Genomic DNA, 14369 nt, shown 5'->3' with positions numbered 1-14369 from the left:
TTTTGCTGGGTGGTTTTTCTTCTGCTCTCTCATTCTCTCCTCTTCTTCTCTGCCGTTTTCCAACAGGCGGAAAATGCAATTACTGCGCCGGCCGGCCTACTGGAAAATGCGGCGTCGGTGGCTTGATCCCCGCGATCCAACCCCCGCCTGCTCATTTCCCGCTGAAGTGGCCGCAAAGTGCGCTGTGGTGCTCCAGTTGCTGCTGCCGCTGCTGTCGGTGGTGGCGCTCGGCGCTTTTCTCGGTCGCTCGGTCGCGCCGCAATCAATCAAATTAGTTGCTGCTGCTGATGATGATGATGATGCAAGCAGTGGTTTCTTTGATGGATGCTCAGGTGCTCCCAACCAACCAAGACGGCGCTCGCTCTCTCCTCCAAGATCGGCGCCAGCGGCATTGTCACTGCCCTGCTCCCAATGTTTTTATTCCATATTCGACAACATCAGCAACGACAGACGACGACGATGATGATCATCGCCATGGGGTTTCGTGGAGTGCCGGAAAATCGTGGCCACACAACCAGGCCACCCTCACCACAGAGCACAAGCGAACGCAATCGCATCAAAAGGAAAGCATCGAGCAAAGTAGAAAAGATGGAAAGGGAGCAAAAAAAAAAGGGTGAGTAAGAGAGAGAATGAAAGAAAGAAACGAGTGGGACACGCTGTGCGTCACTCAAGATGGGCAGATGAGTCACGTGGCGCGACACCCAACGATCCCGATGATCATTCCGGAATCGGAGTGGAACGGAGGCGAGGTGCCCCCGGGGGGGTGGTTCTTGAGACTTGCGTAACTCACATGCGGGGGGATGCGTCACACACTGAACAACCAGGACTAGCGTTTGGTGAGACGACATAGTGCAGCCAACAGTGTCCTCACTGATCGGGAGTTTGGCACAGAATTCGACGAAAGTGCAGCGCATGCGAGCCGCGAGCGAGCGAGAAAAGAGAGGAAATCGGAGCTGACGAGAGAGAGAGTGAGAGAAAGAAGCGAAGGGGTGGGCAGCGGAAGCGGGTGAAATGTACTGCACCACGAGAGGCGCGATGTCAACTTGCAACGTGCGCGCGTGATGTTGCCAGCTGACGGGCGGGCGCACAGCGTAAAGATTGCGTAAAAAAAGAGGGCCGCGCCGCCCAAGATGAGAGAAGTTCGAAGAAGAAGAAGAAGAGGAGCAGCCGTCCCACTCACAACCGGCAAGACAATCGGGGACAAACGTTCGACTTATCAGCCATTCATCGAAGCCGAAACCGATTGGCGATGCCGGCCCCCAGGGGGTCCTCGAACGAAACAAGAGAACGAGTTGGTGGGCGACGGTTGGGTGGTGTGTGCAATGCGAATAATTCGGCCACACACCCGGCCGGTGGGTACACTGTTATTTTTGGCGCGAAATTGATGCCACGAACGATGCAGCATAACTCGATCGCCACTCGATATGTGTGTGAGGGAAGAAGGTGTTGGGGGGTTGGATTAGCACAAGCGATTGATTGATTTGTATGTGGTGTGGTACTTGCTCTTTATCTCTCTTTTATTTTCCCCCCAAAAAAAAAGGGATCCCAAAAGGAAAAAGAAACCAGTTCGCTGCCGCAACAGCAGTTGAGAGGTTCTGGGTGCTCGCTCTTAATTATTTGCTCCTGCGAATGAGCCGGCTGGCTTGTGCTGGCCTGTGCGGGGGTGGGGATTTAGGCGCCAGAAACACCATCTCAGTCACCCAGCGCCAACCAGTCTCCTGCTCCACCACCACCACCCACCACCTTCTCTCTCTCTCTCTCTCTCGCTCGTCTCATTCACGTCGTCCGTCTGTCGCGGTTCTCGAGAACTTATTTTAAGGCCGGTCGCGTCGCCGCCGAAGAACGGAACGGCTGCGCGTGTTCTGCGCACTGGGACGCACCAGTTTATGCTACCGGGCAGGATGCCAAAAAGTAGGATTGGCTTGAATTATGCTTTATGCTCGAGGAGGGCCCCCCCCTGCGCGGCATTCTCCAGAGGAAACGCGAAAAGGGAGAGAGTGTGAGAGAGAAAGAGAGAGAGAGAGAGAGAGAGAGAGAGAGAGAGAGAGAGAGACAGCAGGAGAGAAAGAGGGGCGGTGGGTGTTGGTGGAGTATGTTTCGCTAAATTTAGCGACGGCAACGGCGACGGCGTCCACCACTTGTGCGCGACACGCACGTCGTGCTTCGCGGGTGTCTGTCTTGTTGCCCATTAGATCACCCTTTCGTCCGTCCGTCCGTCCATCGTTCCTTTGCATCGATCTTCTCGCTTAGCTGCCCTGGGGCTCGCTGGCACGCTTCTTCGCCTGGTCTGGTCGTGTGGCTCGCGATGCTCGCGCTTTATACTTTCTGAGCAAATTGAGGAGCCGGCCGGCCTAGGGGACGAGGACTTCATCCCGCCGGGAGGTGTCAGTGTACAGCGCGTTACGCAACATGCGGTCATCGCATGGCAGTGTCGGGAAGGGAGAGGAGAAGGAAGGGAAATTTAACAACTAAAACCATACCCGCAAACACACAAACAAACATACACGCGAATACCAAATGTTTTTGTAACCAGAACGTTCGTTGACAGAAGAGTAGAGTGAGCGAGAGAACAGCGAAGGCAGATGATCGACTGTGGGGTTGGAAGGGGAACGATGTTGTTTGTCAGAAAATCCGCAAACGCACCCGGCTACCCCTCGTCCAAGTGCCCGAAAGGGAGGGCCCGAGACCTCCGGATTGAATAAAAAAAACAAAAATAAATAAATAAAATGCAACGACAACGAACATGCAATTTAGCATCGAGCGGAACCGAACGACGACGTCGACGGCCGGCCGGCCGTTGCCTTCAATTAGTGATCAGTAGACTCACCAAACCGGGGAGAAGCGAAAAAAAGAGATAGAGAAAAGAGAGAGGGAAGGTAGATGATCGCGAGGACCTCCCATTCCAGGCGCGCAAACGCGCGACGCGATGCGGTCTCATTAGACGGATCGCCGGCCGCTGGCAAGGAACTGCACCAATCAAGACCGGGACCGCTTGGATGATGTTTGCCCCCTTTTGTTACCGGCGATCCGGCCGTGTTCTGTCTCGCTGTGTGCAACGCGCGTTGTGCACGACACTTGAAAGACGCGAGCTGCTCAAGGTGAACCACGCAGCAGCAGCAGCAGCAGCAGTGGGACGTAGATGGTGAGCCGCACCAAATCCGGAGAGCAGCCACCGCGCCACCAAGAAGCGATGTAGGTGCGCGGCTCCATATGTGTGTGCGTCATGGAATGGTCGAGGAATTTGAAATCGAACCACCAACCTCCATCACGACTCTCGACTGTAGAGCGTATCGCGCGAAATCGACGCACGCACGGTGGCAGAGTATGGAGTATGGAGCCAGACGCGCGCTGGACAGAGAGAAAAAGCGAGAGAGAACACAGTGAAGTGTCTCGGGTTTCCTCGTCTTCGCATCACTTCCAGAACGAACGGCTACGGCGCCCCTAGCCTTGACCGGGCCGGGCCGGCACAGCGTTTGCTCATCCCGCGTTGGTCATCCGACGCGTGCACGAAGCGCGATGACGGCGACGGCGACGGCGATGAGATCAGACCGCTCACTGGACGGGTCTGGTCTGGTGGATACTGTTGCTTGCTCGCTGGCACGCAATCCGTGGGGACCGCGAGACATGCCTTAGAAGGCAAGGAAACACGGTCACAGCGTGCTCGCCTTACGCGGCGACGGTTGACGTGTCCTACGAGCAAGGACTGAGCCAGTGAGTGAGCGAGCGCATCTGCACGAACAGCTGATCTACAGAACGCGGAAATGCGCTCCAATCAATATTGCGCGCTCGCACGAGAGACCTTCAACCGCCCCGGGGGGCCCCGCCGAGCAATACAGCGAGGGTGGGGGAAAACGGGTGTCTGACTCTGATAAGCGACGACGATGACACCCCATGAAAGGCCATCGGACCGCATCTTCGATTGCAGCAGAGCGCACCTCGCTGTTGATGCGTCACCGCTCTTGCACGAGAGTGCTGTTGCTGTTGTTGTTGATGCATGATATTGTTGTCATTGGAGCTGAGATGAAGAGCGATGATAGGAGAGTTTTGGGGGCATGTAGTTTTGCGAGCATACGGTGGCTCCCTGTGGACCTACCTTTCTGCAGTATGAGTGTATGTGTTGTTAGGTGTCTTCGGAGCTGCCGACCGACGCTGATGTCTCTACTGCTGGTTACCACTGGTGCCTGGTGTGTAAGGGTTACGGTACAACCCCTTGACCACCACGACGTGTGGGTGGGTGTGTGTTTGTGTGGCCACGTGTGTGTGTGTGTGTGTGCAGAGGCGGGCCGGAGTACACCGGCCACACACCACACCACACCACACCCCACCTTGCTCTCACACACTCCCTTTCTCGATTCCCCTTGGCCGACACACCGTTAAAAGCACACGCACAGCACAGCTAGCACACAAACACGCACACACACAAACACACCTGGTGCGGTCACTCCCACGGTGCGTTTTCTCCCGCTGCTAAACGGCTGTTGTTGTGGTCACAGGGAGCGCGGTTTACGCGGTGCCGGATTGATTGTTGAAGGATGCTGAAGCTGATTGATGTTGCTCGCGCGCGCGTATCGTATTATCGTTTCGTATATGTATATGTTTGTGTGAATGTGTAGTCGTCGTTAGTGGTGGATGAGTTTCCCTCGGGGATGGTGGATGGGCGCGCCCGCGCGCTTGCGTCCTTGCGTTCGCTCGCTCGCCTGGCTGGCTAGCTGGCTGGCAGGCTGGTTGGCCGACGGTGGTGCCCGAGAGTGCCGGAGGCTTGTATGCGGATGTACGGCCAGATACAAAGCGACCCGTCCGCGCGGTACGCGAAAAAGGAACAACGCGGAATAATACGCTACAACACGGGACGTCCCGGAACGTCCCGGAAGCAAAACAAAATCAAAACAAAACACTCAGCTGTAAAGAGAGGCAGAGAGAAAGAGAGAGAGAGAGGGAGAGTGTGAGAGCCACCGTGGGCAAGGGTTTGGTGGGAGTGGGGGAGGATGTTGGATGTGCCAAATGAACCGGCTACCAAGAGACAGGATCACCGGAAGAACGTCATCAATTGCGTCACGCCAGCCTGCGGTGTCCTCGCCGCACACAGAAAGCAGAGAGAGGAGAGAGCAGGAGAGCAAGAGAGAGAGAGAGAGAGAGAGAGAGAGAGAGAGAGAGAGACAGGGCTCCAGGCAGTAATGCTGGCCTTGATTATGCTGCTGCTGCTGCTGCTGCTGTTATGAGGCCTAGAGCCTATTCACTTCCGCCACTAGCTCCTGATTACTCCCGCAACATAAGCAACGTCCTTGGACATGCCATTTCTTCCCCGTCTCGCACTCTCTTTCGCTCTCTATCCCCTACCTGTCGCCGCTGGTGCTCTTTATATCTCGGAACCCTCCCGCCTCTCCAATGTGTCCCAAAATGTCGATACCAGTCCATTCCACCCTGGTGCACCTTGTGTTTTATGCCTGTGCGCTATGCAGACGCAGAGATGCGATGCCCATCTTTGGCCCACAATGGTGGTTGCGCTCTCCAGCATGGGCTTCCAGCAGCAGGCGTATGCACACACCCGAGCGACATCAACGCTATGCTCCAAATCACGCATTCTCACGCTCTCGCTGTCCCTCTTTCGCTAGCTCATGCTTATGCTCAAACTTATGCACACTCGTTCTCTCTCTAACTATCACCATTTTGCTACCTCCATCTTTCTCTCCCTCACTCTCTCTCTCTTTCTCTCTGCTGCGCTCTCTTTGTGGAAAGCGAAGGCCCCAGCATATTCCATTGTTTCTCCATCGCTGCTCCAGCCGCCTGGCAGTCGAAGCCTTTCTCTTTCTCTCTCGCTCTCGCTCTTTCTCTCGCATTTACGCCCATTCTTCGCCATAGATCCGTTGTTATTGTTGCTGGTGTGCTTTGGTGCTGCAGCAGTGTTTTGTGTTATTATCATTTCCTCGATAACGTAACGGGCCGGCCCAATTGGCCAATCATTCGCGGTCGCGGCCATTGCAAAGCCGACGGACATCTTGGGGTCGATGGTCGGGGGGAACCTGAGGGGATAGCACCGCCCTTTGTCAAGTCGTCACGCTGGGCTTTGCCTCGCTATGCTGTCATCCACCTGGCCGGTGAGGTAGCGAATGAGTCGGTCGGTATCGCAGGTAGCCAAAAAGGACATTCGGCATCGGACGGTGTCTCATGGAATTTGTGAACCGGGATTGCAGCCGATGCTGCTGCTGCTGGCTGGCTTTTATGCTGGCCGGCTGTCCCCTGGTCTCGTCCGTCTCGTCTCGGCAAGCCTTTCAAGCATCCCGCACACACTCACTCTCTCGCAGGCACGCACAAATACACACACACATACGCACTGTCTGCTGTCTTTGGTGCTCCCCGTTATCCCATTCACTATGGCACGGAAAGGCAGGGGAAGAGCATTTTGGCGATGGCGACGACGACGAGTTGGAGAAATGATGGAGATCATGCAGATGACCACATGGATATGGGAAAACGTGCCGGACCGCATCCGTTGATCATCGCGGGCCCGGTGGAAAAGGAGCACACACGTACACCACTCCTTCACCCACCCACACGAACATTTCCGCGTTGACATACACTTACCAGAAACTTAACCAACTGGTGATTGGGTGTTTGCTGCTGCACCACAGTCGAACATCACTAACTTTTACGCTCGGCGTTCGCGCGATGAGTGAAACAACGGTACAACCCCTTTGGCCAATTAACGAACGAGAGCCGTAGCTACACGCATTGGCCGTGACGTTCGCCGTGGAGTTTCGCGTATGCTCTCTCGTTTTCTCAAACTTATGCTGACGAGTGCACCTCGTTCACTGGCGCCAGGACCAACATAGGAACCGTGCCAGGTTGACATTATTTAAAAGTACCTCAACCACGACCGCAAGCTTTCATTTGTAACGTAGTGAGACAAATAGATAGCAGTTATAAAACCGTTAGTACAATGTACAAAATGTAAAAAAAAATTTAAAAAATGTTCATGTATCAGCTTATCTCTTCGATATCGGTTTTCTGCGGCCAAAAATGTGTATGTAAATGCATTTTACGCTTCAGTATAAACTATTTCTTGTTTATGCCCGCCAGAAGAAGCATAAACTTTTTGGCATTACATTTTGAATTTACGGTAGAGTTTACACTTCCTGGGGCACGTGGCTACATACATCAATACTTTTGTATGTAAGGACCATTCGCTGCGATGTGTAAATTTCCACGAATTTTAACTGAATTCCGTGTTTGTGGGTAATAAAACGCGGTCGGTGTGAGCAAAGGATCATCGGCGTCCTTGCGTTGAAATGGTGCCTTTGCTGACATATCAACCCTGCTCAAAATTAATGCCTATGAACCGAAATTAATTGAGTGTTTTAATTTTGAAAAATCCGTCAACTCATCTGTCTCGTCAACTTATTTTTCTATTTTTCACATAATATAGTCGGCACGTAATTTGTGTAAAGCGCACCGCAAACATAGCATCGAACACAACCCTGCCACCAGACCCGGCTGCATGGGTAGTTTAGGTTAGGTTTAGAACTTGAAACACACCAGCGAACCAACCCGGAGCACGGGATCTGCAGCAAGTCCCGCATCCGATCAACAGTGCAAATCACCGAAAACCGTCTGCAATCAATGGCCTCGCTGCTGAAGCTCTCGGTTACCGGGCTCCGGGCGTACGGTGCCCGCAGCCACCAGCTGTTATTACGGGTAAGCGAATGACCAGAACCGGACCGCCTGCACCGACTGCTCGGGTCGGTCGGGTGAAAATTACGTAATTTTTTTCCTCTCAACCATCATCTTCCGGATCCGGATAACCTTAGCGGAAGAAAATGGGACGATGGTTGTGTTTTGTACTCCCTGCACCAGCCGGCTCCTTCGATGGTGCTGTGCGCGAGATCCAGTTTGCTTGTTGTTTTGCTAATCCGTATGTTCTGGGTTGTCGTTACAGCGCAACAAGGTATCCAATGCCGATCAGTTCCGGGCTGCCCTGGTCAACGTACCACCGACCGAGGTGACGACGCTTGACAGCGGGCTTCGGGTAGCAAGCGAAGATTCGGGCTCGCAGACTGCCACGGTCGGCCTGTGGATCGATGCTGGTTCCCGCTACGAGGACAACAGCAACAACGGTGTGGCGCACTTCCTCGAACACATTGCGTTCAAGGGCACGGCCAAGCGCTCGCAGACCGATCTCGAGCTGGAGGTGGAGAACATGGGGGCGCACCTGAACGCGTACACGTCCCGTGAGCAGACCGTCTTCTACGCCAAGTGCCTGGCGAAGGACGTGTCGCGCTCGGTCGAGATACTGTCCGACATAATCCAGAACTCAAAGCTGGGTGAGGCGGAAATCGAACGCGAACGAGGCGTGATCCTGCGCGAGATGCAGGAAGTCGAAAGTAACCTGCAGGAGGTGGTGTTCGATCATCTGCACGCGACCGCCTACCAGGGAACCCCGCTCGGCAACACCATTCTCGGCCCGACCAAGAACATCCAGTCGATTGGCAAGGCCGACCTACAGGCGTACATCAGCACCCACTACAAGGCACCGCGCATCGTGCTGGCCGCATCCGGTGGCGTACAGCACGGCGAGCTGGTCAAGCTGGCCGAGCAGCACCTAGGCAAGATCAGCTCGACCGTCGACGGTGCGGCTCAGCTGTCACCGTGCCGCTTCACCGGTTCGGAGGTGCGCGTCCGGGACGATTCGCTGCCGCTCGCGCACGTAGCCATCGCCGTCGAGGGGTGCGGTTGGACCGACCAGGACAACGTACCGCTGATGGTGGCAAACACGCTCATCGGTGCGTGGGATCGCTCGCAGGGCGGTGGTGCTAACAACGCGTCCCAACTGGCGGTTGCGTCCGCCACCGACAACCTTTGCCACAGCTACCAGTCGTTCAACACCTGCTACAAGGATACCGGTCTCTGGGGCATCTACTTCGTGTGCGATCCGCTCCGGTGCGAGGACATGCTGTTCAACGTGCAGGGCGAGTGGATGCGCCTCTGCACGATGGTTACCGAGGCCGAGGTCGAGCGCGCCAAGAACCTGTTGAAGACGAACATGTTGCTGCAGCTGGACGGGACAACGCCGATCTGCGAGGACATCGGGCGCCAGATGCTGTGCTACAACCGGCGCATTCCGCTTCACGAGCTCGAGCAGCGAATTGATGTAAAGCGAAATGATGATGATTTGTGGTTTTGTTAGCTCATAATCTTGTCCTTCTCTTTCCCCTCTTTCTAAACAGAGTGTTACTGCTCAGAATGTGCGCGATGTGGCCATGAAGTACATCTTCGACCGCTGCCCAGCCGTCGCTGCCGTCGGTCCGGTCGAAAACCTGCCCGATTACGTCCGTATCCGCTCCTCCATGCACTGGGTTCGCGTCTAGACGAAGGGCGCTAAAACATCGGCCCCGTCTCTCCATCCGAGGCGGTTGCAATACCGTGGCCGTATACCACACCACACTCGTTCCTTCCGTTTCTTTTATAAATAGTAGGAAAAAGCAAATTTCAGGAGAACGATTATTGCGTAATATAAAGCGATAAACAATAAATGTAAAAAGCAAACGAATCAAACCCAGTAGCAAACAGGGCTACCTGTCTGCACGCGAAGAACATTCGAAATAAGGTAAATAATAATTCATCTGAAAACTATGCTAATTTTACCGGATCTATTTGGTTCATCCACATAAATCCCGGTAACGGTATAAAGAAATAGCTAATTGGTAATGTTTTTTTTAAATTTGTGGGATTTTCAGGAGGAGATTTGGAAAAGTGTACAGCTTTCAACGGCCCTTTTCACTGCAAGCGCCCTCTAGGCGGCTTGGCGTGCGATTGCATGCGAGAAAAACCACCTAACGCGCGAGGGAAAACGTCGAACACAGAACCCGTCAGCCCATGCGCCCAGTTGATGAAGATGCTATAAACCAAATCGGAGCCGTGCTGGAAACGGAAAGGGTGAGTTTTTCCAGAAGCCGACCCAAAATGCACCCGCGCGCGCGTGTAACGCTCTTCATAACGCTGTGTGCGGTACGCGGGGCCAGCTGCTTGCACCCCATGCCACCATTTGATTGATTTACGATTCGAATCGGGCGCGCGCGAGCTCGATATGCAATTAATTCATCGTCTGCTTTTTTTATGACACGGAAATACCATTGGTCTAGCCGGATCTGTGCCATGTCGCGGAAGGGATCGTTTGCATCATCGGTGTCCTAGTATCCTCTTATCAGTCGATCTCGGTCACAAAGCGCGGCGATGCCGCAACACACAACCGCATGGTTGTTCGATTTTATGGCCCAGGGCTTCCGCTATCACCCGTTCGATTGGCCGTTGCAGCGTGTTTGCCAATCGTCGTGTGCATTGTTGCCAATTTAATTAATGCGTGTAGCAACGGATTGCTCGGGCCCCTCATACCCCACCTCGCGGTCCTGACAAAACAATGCTCTGTTGGCGGTTGCTAACACGCGTATCTTAAAAACCAAATGGCCAAACGAGCGTTTTATTGCGCCACGGCCACGAAGTACCCGTGAAGGGTCCTTGCTCTCACCAGAACTAATCTGGTTGCACGAATTTTGCGCGAAAACCGTTGCGATTCGCGTTGGTGTACGCGAAAGGTCTGCTACCAGCAGAATTCCGGTCGTCCCGTTCGTACGTACACGCACACGCACTATGCTGGCAGCAGTTCGGTTTAGTCCGCCTCGGGATATGCTGTCAGTCGGCGTAACGCGTAGGGCCAGGAATACCGGCTCTCGGCTCAACGCCGGAACCACTTCGCTTCAGTTTCCCGACATTTTCCGACCGGTGCGGATGTGCTTTCCTTCCACCACCCTCACCAGGGGGGAGAAAAAAACACAATTCGGCCTACCGAGCACGAAGTGGACAGTCCGAAACGAGCGGCCCATCCGTTCGGCATTAGGATTCCAGGATCCGTTTGCTCAAACGTTTGCTGTTCAACGGTTGCTGACCGCGTGGTTTTCATTCCGTTTGCCTGAAGGTTGAGCTAGGAACGCACTAGGACAGTGTGTCCTCCCGTGCTGGCTTAGGGCGGTGACAGTGACTATTGAACCCAGCTGCAAAGCTCCCAAAAAAAGGAAAAACAGTTCCACAAAACTCCTTCCTGTTGTCCTGCCGAGCGAACCAGTGTGTTGAATTAGTGCCTGCAGCGAGATGCAGGTAACAATGGAACCGTGCTTTGGTCAGTTTTGAAATTGTGGTCGTGGCAAGCGAAACGGCACCAATGCCACGGTTCCAAGCTCTCAAGACTTTTTCCCCGCGGTAGTTTCCAGTCTCTGTCAAGTGGCCGCTAGTTTTCCCACGGAACCAGCACTCCTTCCAATCCCTCGCCCTACCCTTTACCCGTCTCCGTCTCCTTCTATTGAGTGTGGACTGTGATATGCAAATCTCGGAGCTCGGAGATTGATAGATTGCCGCTGCCACTACACCGCGCTCTGTGTGTGGGGCCCCTAGGGCTCCTAAGTAATCGTCAATCCTCCCCCCTGTGTGTGTGTGTGTGTGTGCGTGTGAGAGAGAGAGAGAGAGAGAGAGAGAGAGAGAGAGAGAGAGAGAGAGAGATTGCTGCTGACGTTCGTTTGTTTCAAATAACAGCCAAATTGGCCCAGAAGTAAAAGGTAGCAGAAGGACCCTCGATTCCACCCCTTTCGGTGGGAGTCGACAGTTAAAAAGCGAAAGGAATGTGAACACTCCCCCCCCCCCCAATTCTTTCCGGAGAGAAGGATTTGCTACTACTTATGCTTTGCTACTGCTGTTGCTGCACCGACATTTCTGTGACTGGTGTCCTTTTTGCCTCATCGGAGTTCATTTGTCAAGGATTCGTCCGGATTTATCCTCAAAAAAAAAACACAAAGAGGAAAAGTGTGGACCAGACTGTGCTGAAACAATGTTATCCTCATTCACTTTTCGCTCGATCTGCCTCAAAAACGAGGGTGCATTTGCACCCACCACCGGTTCACCACAGCACACAGATCCCCTCCTTTCGTTTTCTCTCTGTTTTTCCGCGCTCTGTTTATCTCTGCCCATATTCGTTCATTAACACCGATTGCATTTCCTAGCCTGCTGGAGTGCACACCCCTTCTCCCTTTTTCCCTTGTTCCCCCATCCTGTACGAGGTTCCGAGGATTGGTTTTACGGCTCGGCCACACACACACACGCAGTGAGCCAATCCCATTATCATCACTTTTCGTGTCGTTCGTCACCGTTCCGTTTATGTCATTTCTCGTTTCGGTCTTCTTTCCAGCATCAGGCACCCCGGGTGTTACATCCCCAGGAGCCGACGGGCGGATCGGCGATCTACGGAGGCGAATAGTACTGTGAACAGTGAAGTGCTGTGTGCCTGTGCGTGTGCTGTGAGAGTGACCGTTTGGTGAGTGATTTTTTTTTTATTCGGTGAAAAACTCCGAATCCGGAAGCGAGAAACACTCACGATCAAGTTAGCAGAAGCAGCTGGCGAGCGAGCGAACGAGCGTCCATCAGCCAAGTGACCCAAGGTCCTTGTCCAATCCAGCGACCAACATCTGCAATCAGCTCCTCAGCAGCAGCAGCAGCAGCGATCCAGCGGTGTTGCTGGATCGCAGATCGGCAGCGGCTTTCTACGCGAGTCTAAGGTAATTGATTTTGCTCCGCAATCAACTGACTATACGCACAGACGCAGCACAGACCAACGGTCCCGTTCACGGCTATTGCTCGTAGCTTTTCTTTTTATTCTTTCATCCAGGTGTCATTTTTTTTTCTTTCACTGTCCTTTCTAAAATCAAAAACTCCCCGTTCCCGGTGGAATCAACGTAAAATGGCAATGGGGAATTGAGAAGAGTAGGAGAAGGAGGAGAAGGAGGTAGCGCTTCGAAAAAATAAAAAACGGGGAAAGTGGCAGCAGGAGAGGTATTTGGTCGCTGCGTTCGGTCGAGCCCTCGCTGAGGGTTTTCCCAAATTCCCGGAAAGAGCGGCGCCTCAAGAGCGGTCTCAGGAGCGACTTCTTCGCTTTCTGCTTTGCGTCGCTGGTTGCACCCAAAACCCGATTAAATACCGCTCACCGACCACCATGCCAGTCCGCGGCGGGAACAAGAGCTTTATAAATGTTGGATAATTTATTTGGACTCTCTCTCTCTCTCTCTCTTTGTGTCGTCGCTGTACTAGTACTTTCCCAATGGTCTTTGCTGCACCACAACCCTTTATTCGTCTCTCTGTCTCCCTTTTTTTTCTCCCCCTCTACTTTCTGCACATCTTCCTGATTGCTTACGAAATGAGAGGAGGTGAAACGGGACGGGAGTTGGGATAGTGGGTGGTTAGGGAGAGGATTTGACATTCCATTTTACATATCGTGTTTTTTTTTTCGAGTACACGCGAAGATAGCGACAGTCAATCGGATCGAAAGGCCGAGCTCTTTGTGGCCAAACAACCAGTTAAGAAGGATCAGCGCCATGTGAGCATTGGCCGGTTTTTTCCTTTTTTTCGAAAAGCGGGCTGCTCTTACCCACTTGCCGCCAGGTCAGGAGGTCTTTGTCCTTCTGTTGCTGAAGAATGAAAGAAGGAAACAACCGCTGGACCGGAAAGGAGGATCTGACCTGCTGGAGAAGTACGGACCCGAAGGTTCCCATTCACGATTCCCGAAACCCCTTTTTTCCAATCCCTACGACTTAATCTGGTATTTTACGCGGTTGGGTAGGGAAGTGGTGCGCCGGAAGGACGCCACACTTTACGGACAAACGATGACGGCGCACCGTGAGGCATTCGTTCGCTCGTTACAAGGGCTTGGGATGATGAACGCAAGGGGTTTTTTTTTTGGTGTTTTTTGGAGTAAGAAGGGAAAATTAAATGTTCCCTTGCCCGAACCCGGCGACCACACAGAGGCCTAGGCCCCGGGGCCCTCACTCCTTCCCCCCCGAAATGTCAATATAAGCCATCCACCAGCTTCTTCATCCCTTGTGGCAGTGGTGGTGGTGCGTTCCTTTGTGACCACTCGGTGGACTCGACGACTCGGGTTTCCCATTATTGTGGCTGGCAAGTGGCCGGCGGCTTGTTTGCACCAGCCTCCCCGAGTGACGAGATTGAAGACCATCCTCCGCGTCACCCTTCCGTGTCCGGCACAGTGGCGGACCCGGGGGCATGGTTTTTTTTTCGTTTTTATGTGCGTGGTGGTGCGGTTCCAGTTCTGAGTCACCCTTGCTTCGCCGGCATTTTTGTTTGCATCCCAACCCGACGAATCAAACATCAGACCAAGAGCGGTATATCCCCTTGTGAAGAGGGGGGGGACGGGGGCCAATGGAAGCCTAAGGGACAGCCAGGTATTGTCTTCCTGTCGGACCACTGCTCGTGGTGCTCCTCTGGTTCATCCATCACTGGTTTCGTCGGAACACCACCAGAATTTCCTGGGGTCCAAGGCT

At 53.6% G+C, this 14369-nt stretch overlaps 3 protein-coding genes across 5 annotated transcripts in view; 2 read left to right on the top strand and 1 right to left on the bottom strand.

Annotated features, from left to right (window-relative positions):
• LOC126569775 (F-actin-monooxygenase Mical) overlaps positions 1-6709 on the bottom strand; it is a 43451-nt gene extending 36742 nt beyond the window's left edge. The window contains exons 1-2 of one of the 2 annotated variants that reach the window (XM_050227118.1): positions 6583-6709; positions 4094-4899 (exon numbers count right to left, since the gene is read on the bottom strand). The gene's annotated coding sequence lies outside the window, so the exon portion shown is untranslated. The remainder of the gene's footprint in view (positions 1-4093; positions 4900-6582) is intronic. The other variant, XM_050227125.1, reaches the window with a different exon arrangement.
• A 792-nt stretch (positions 6710-7501) lies between these two features.
• On the top strand, positions 7502-9540 carry LOC126572441 (mitochondrial-processing peptidase subunit beta-like). The gene is made up of 3 exons (XM_050231773.1): positions 7502-7692; positions 7934-9145; positions 9222-9540. The coding sequence occupies exons 1-3, from the start codon at positions 7618-7620 to the stop codon at positions 9360-9362; spliced, it is 1428 nt and encodes a 475-aa protein (XP_050087730.1). The 5' UTR covers positions 7502-7617; the 3' UTR covers positions 9363-9540.
• A 250-nt stretch (positions 9541-9790) lies between these two features.
• Positions 9791-14369, top strand: part of LOC126572430 (RYamide receptor) — a 53821-nt gene continuing 49242 nt past the window's right edge. The window contains exons 1-2 of one of the 2 annotated variants that reach the window (XM_050231751.1): positions 9791-9930; positions 12227-12593. The gene's annotated coding sequence lies outside the window, so the exon portion shown is untranslated. Of the gene's footprint in view, positions 9931-11031; positions 11146-12226; positions 12594-14369 lie in introns of those variants that run through there. The other variant, XM_050231760.1, reaches the window with a different exon arrangement.

Source organism: Anopheles aquasalis, chromosome X, assembly GCF_943734665.1.
Source record: "Anopheles aquasalis chromosome X, idAnoAquaMG_Q_19, whole genome shotgun sequence".
In the NCBI taxonomy this organism is placed as follows: Eukaryota; Metazoa; Arthropoda; class Insecta; order Diptera; family Culicidae; genus Anopheles; species Anopheles aquasalis.
This window is presented reverse-complemented; position numbering and strand designations above follow the sequence as displayed.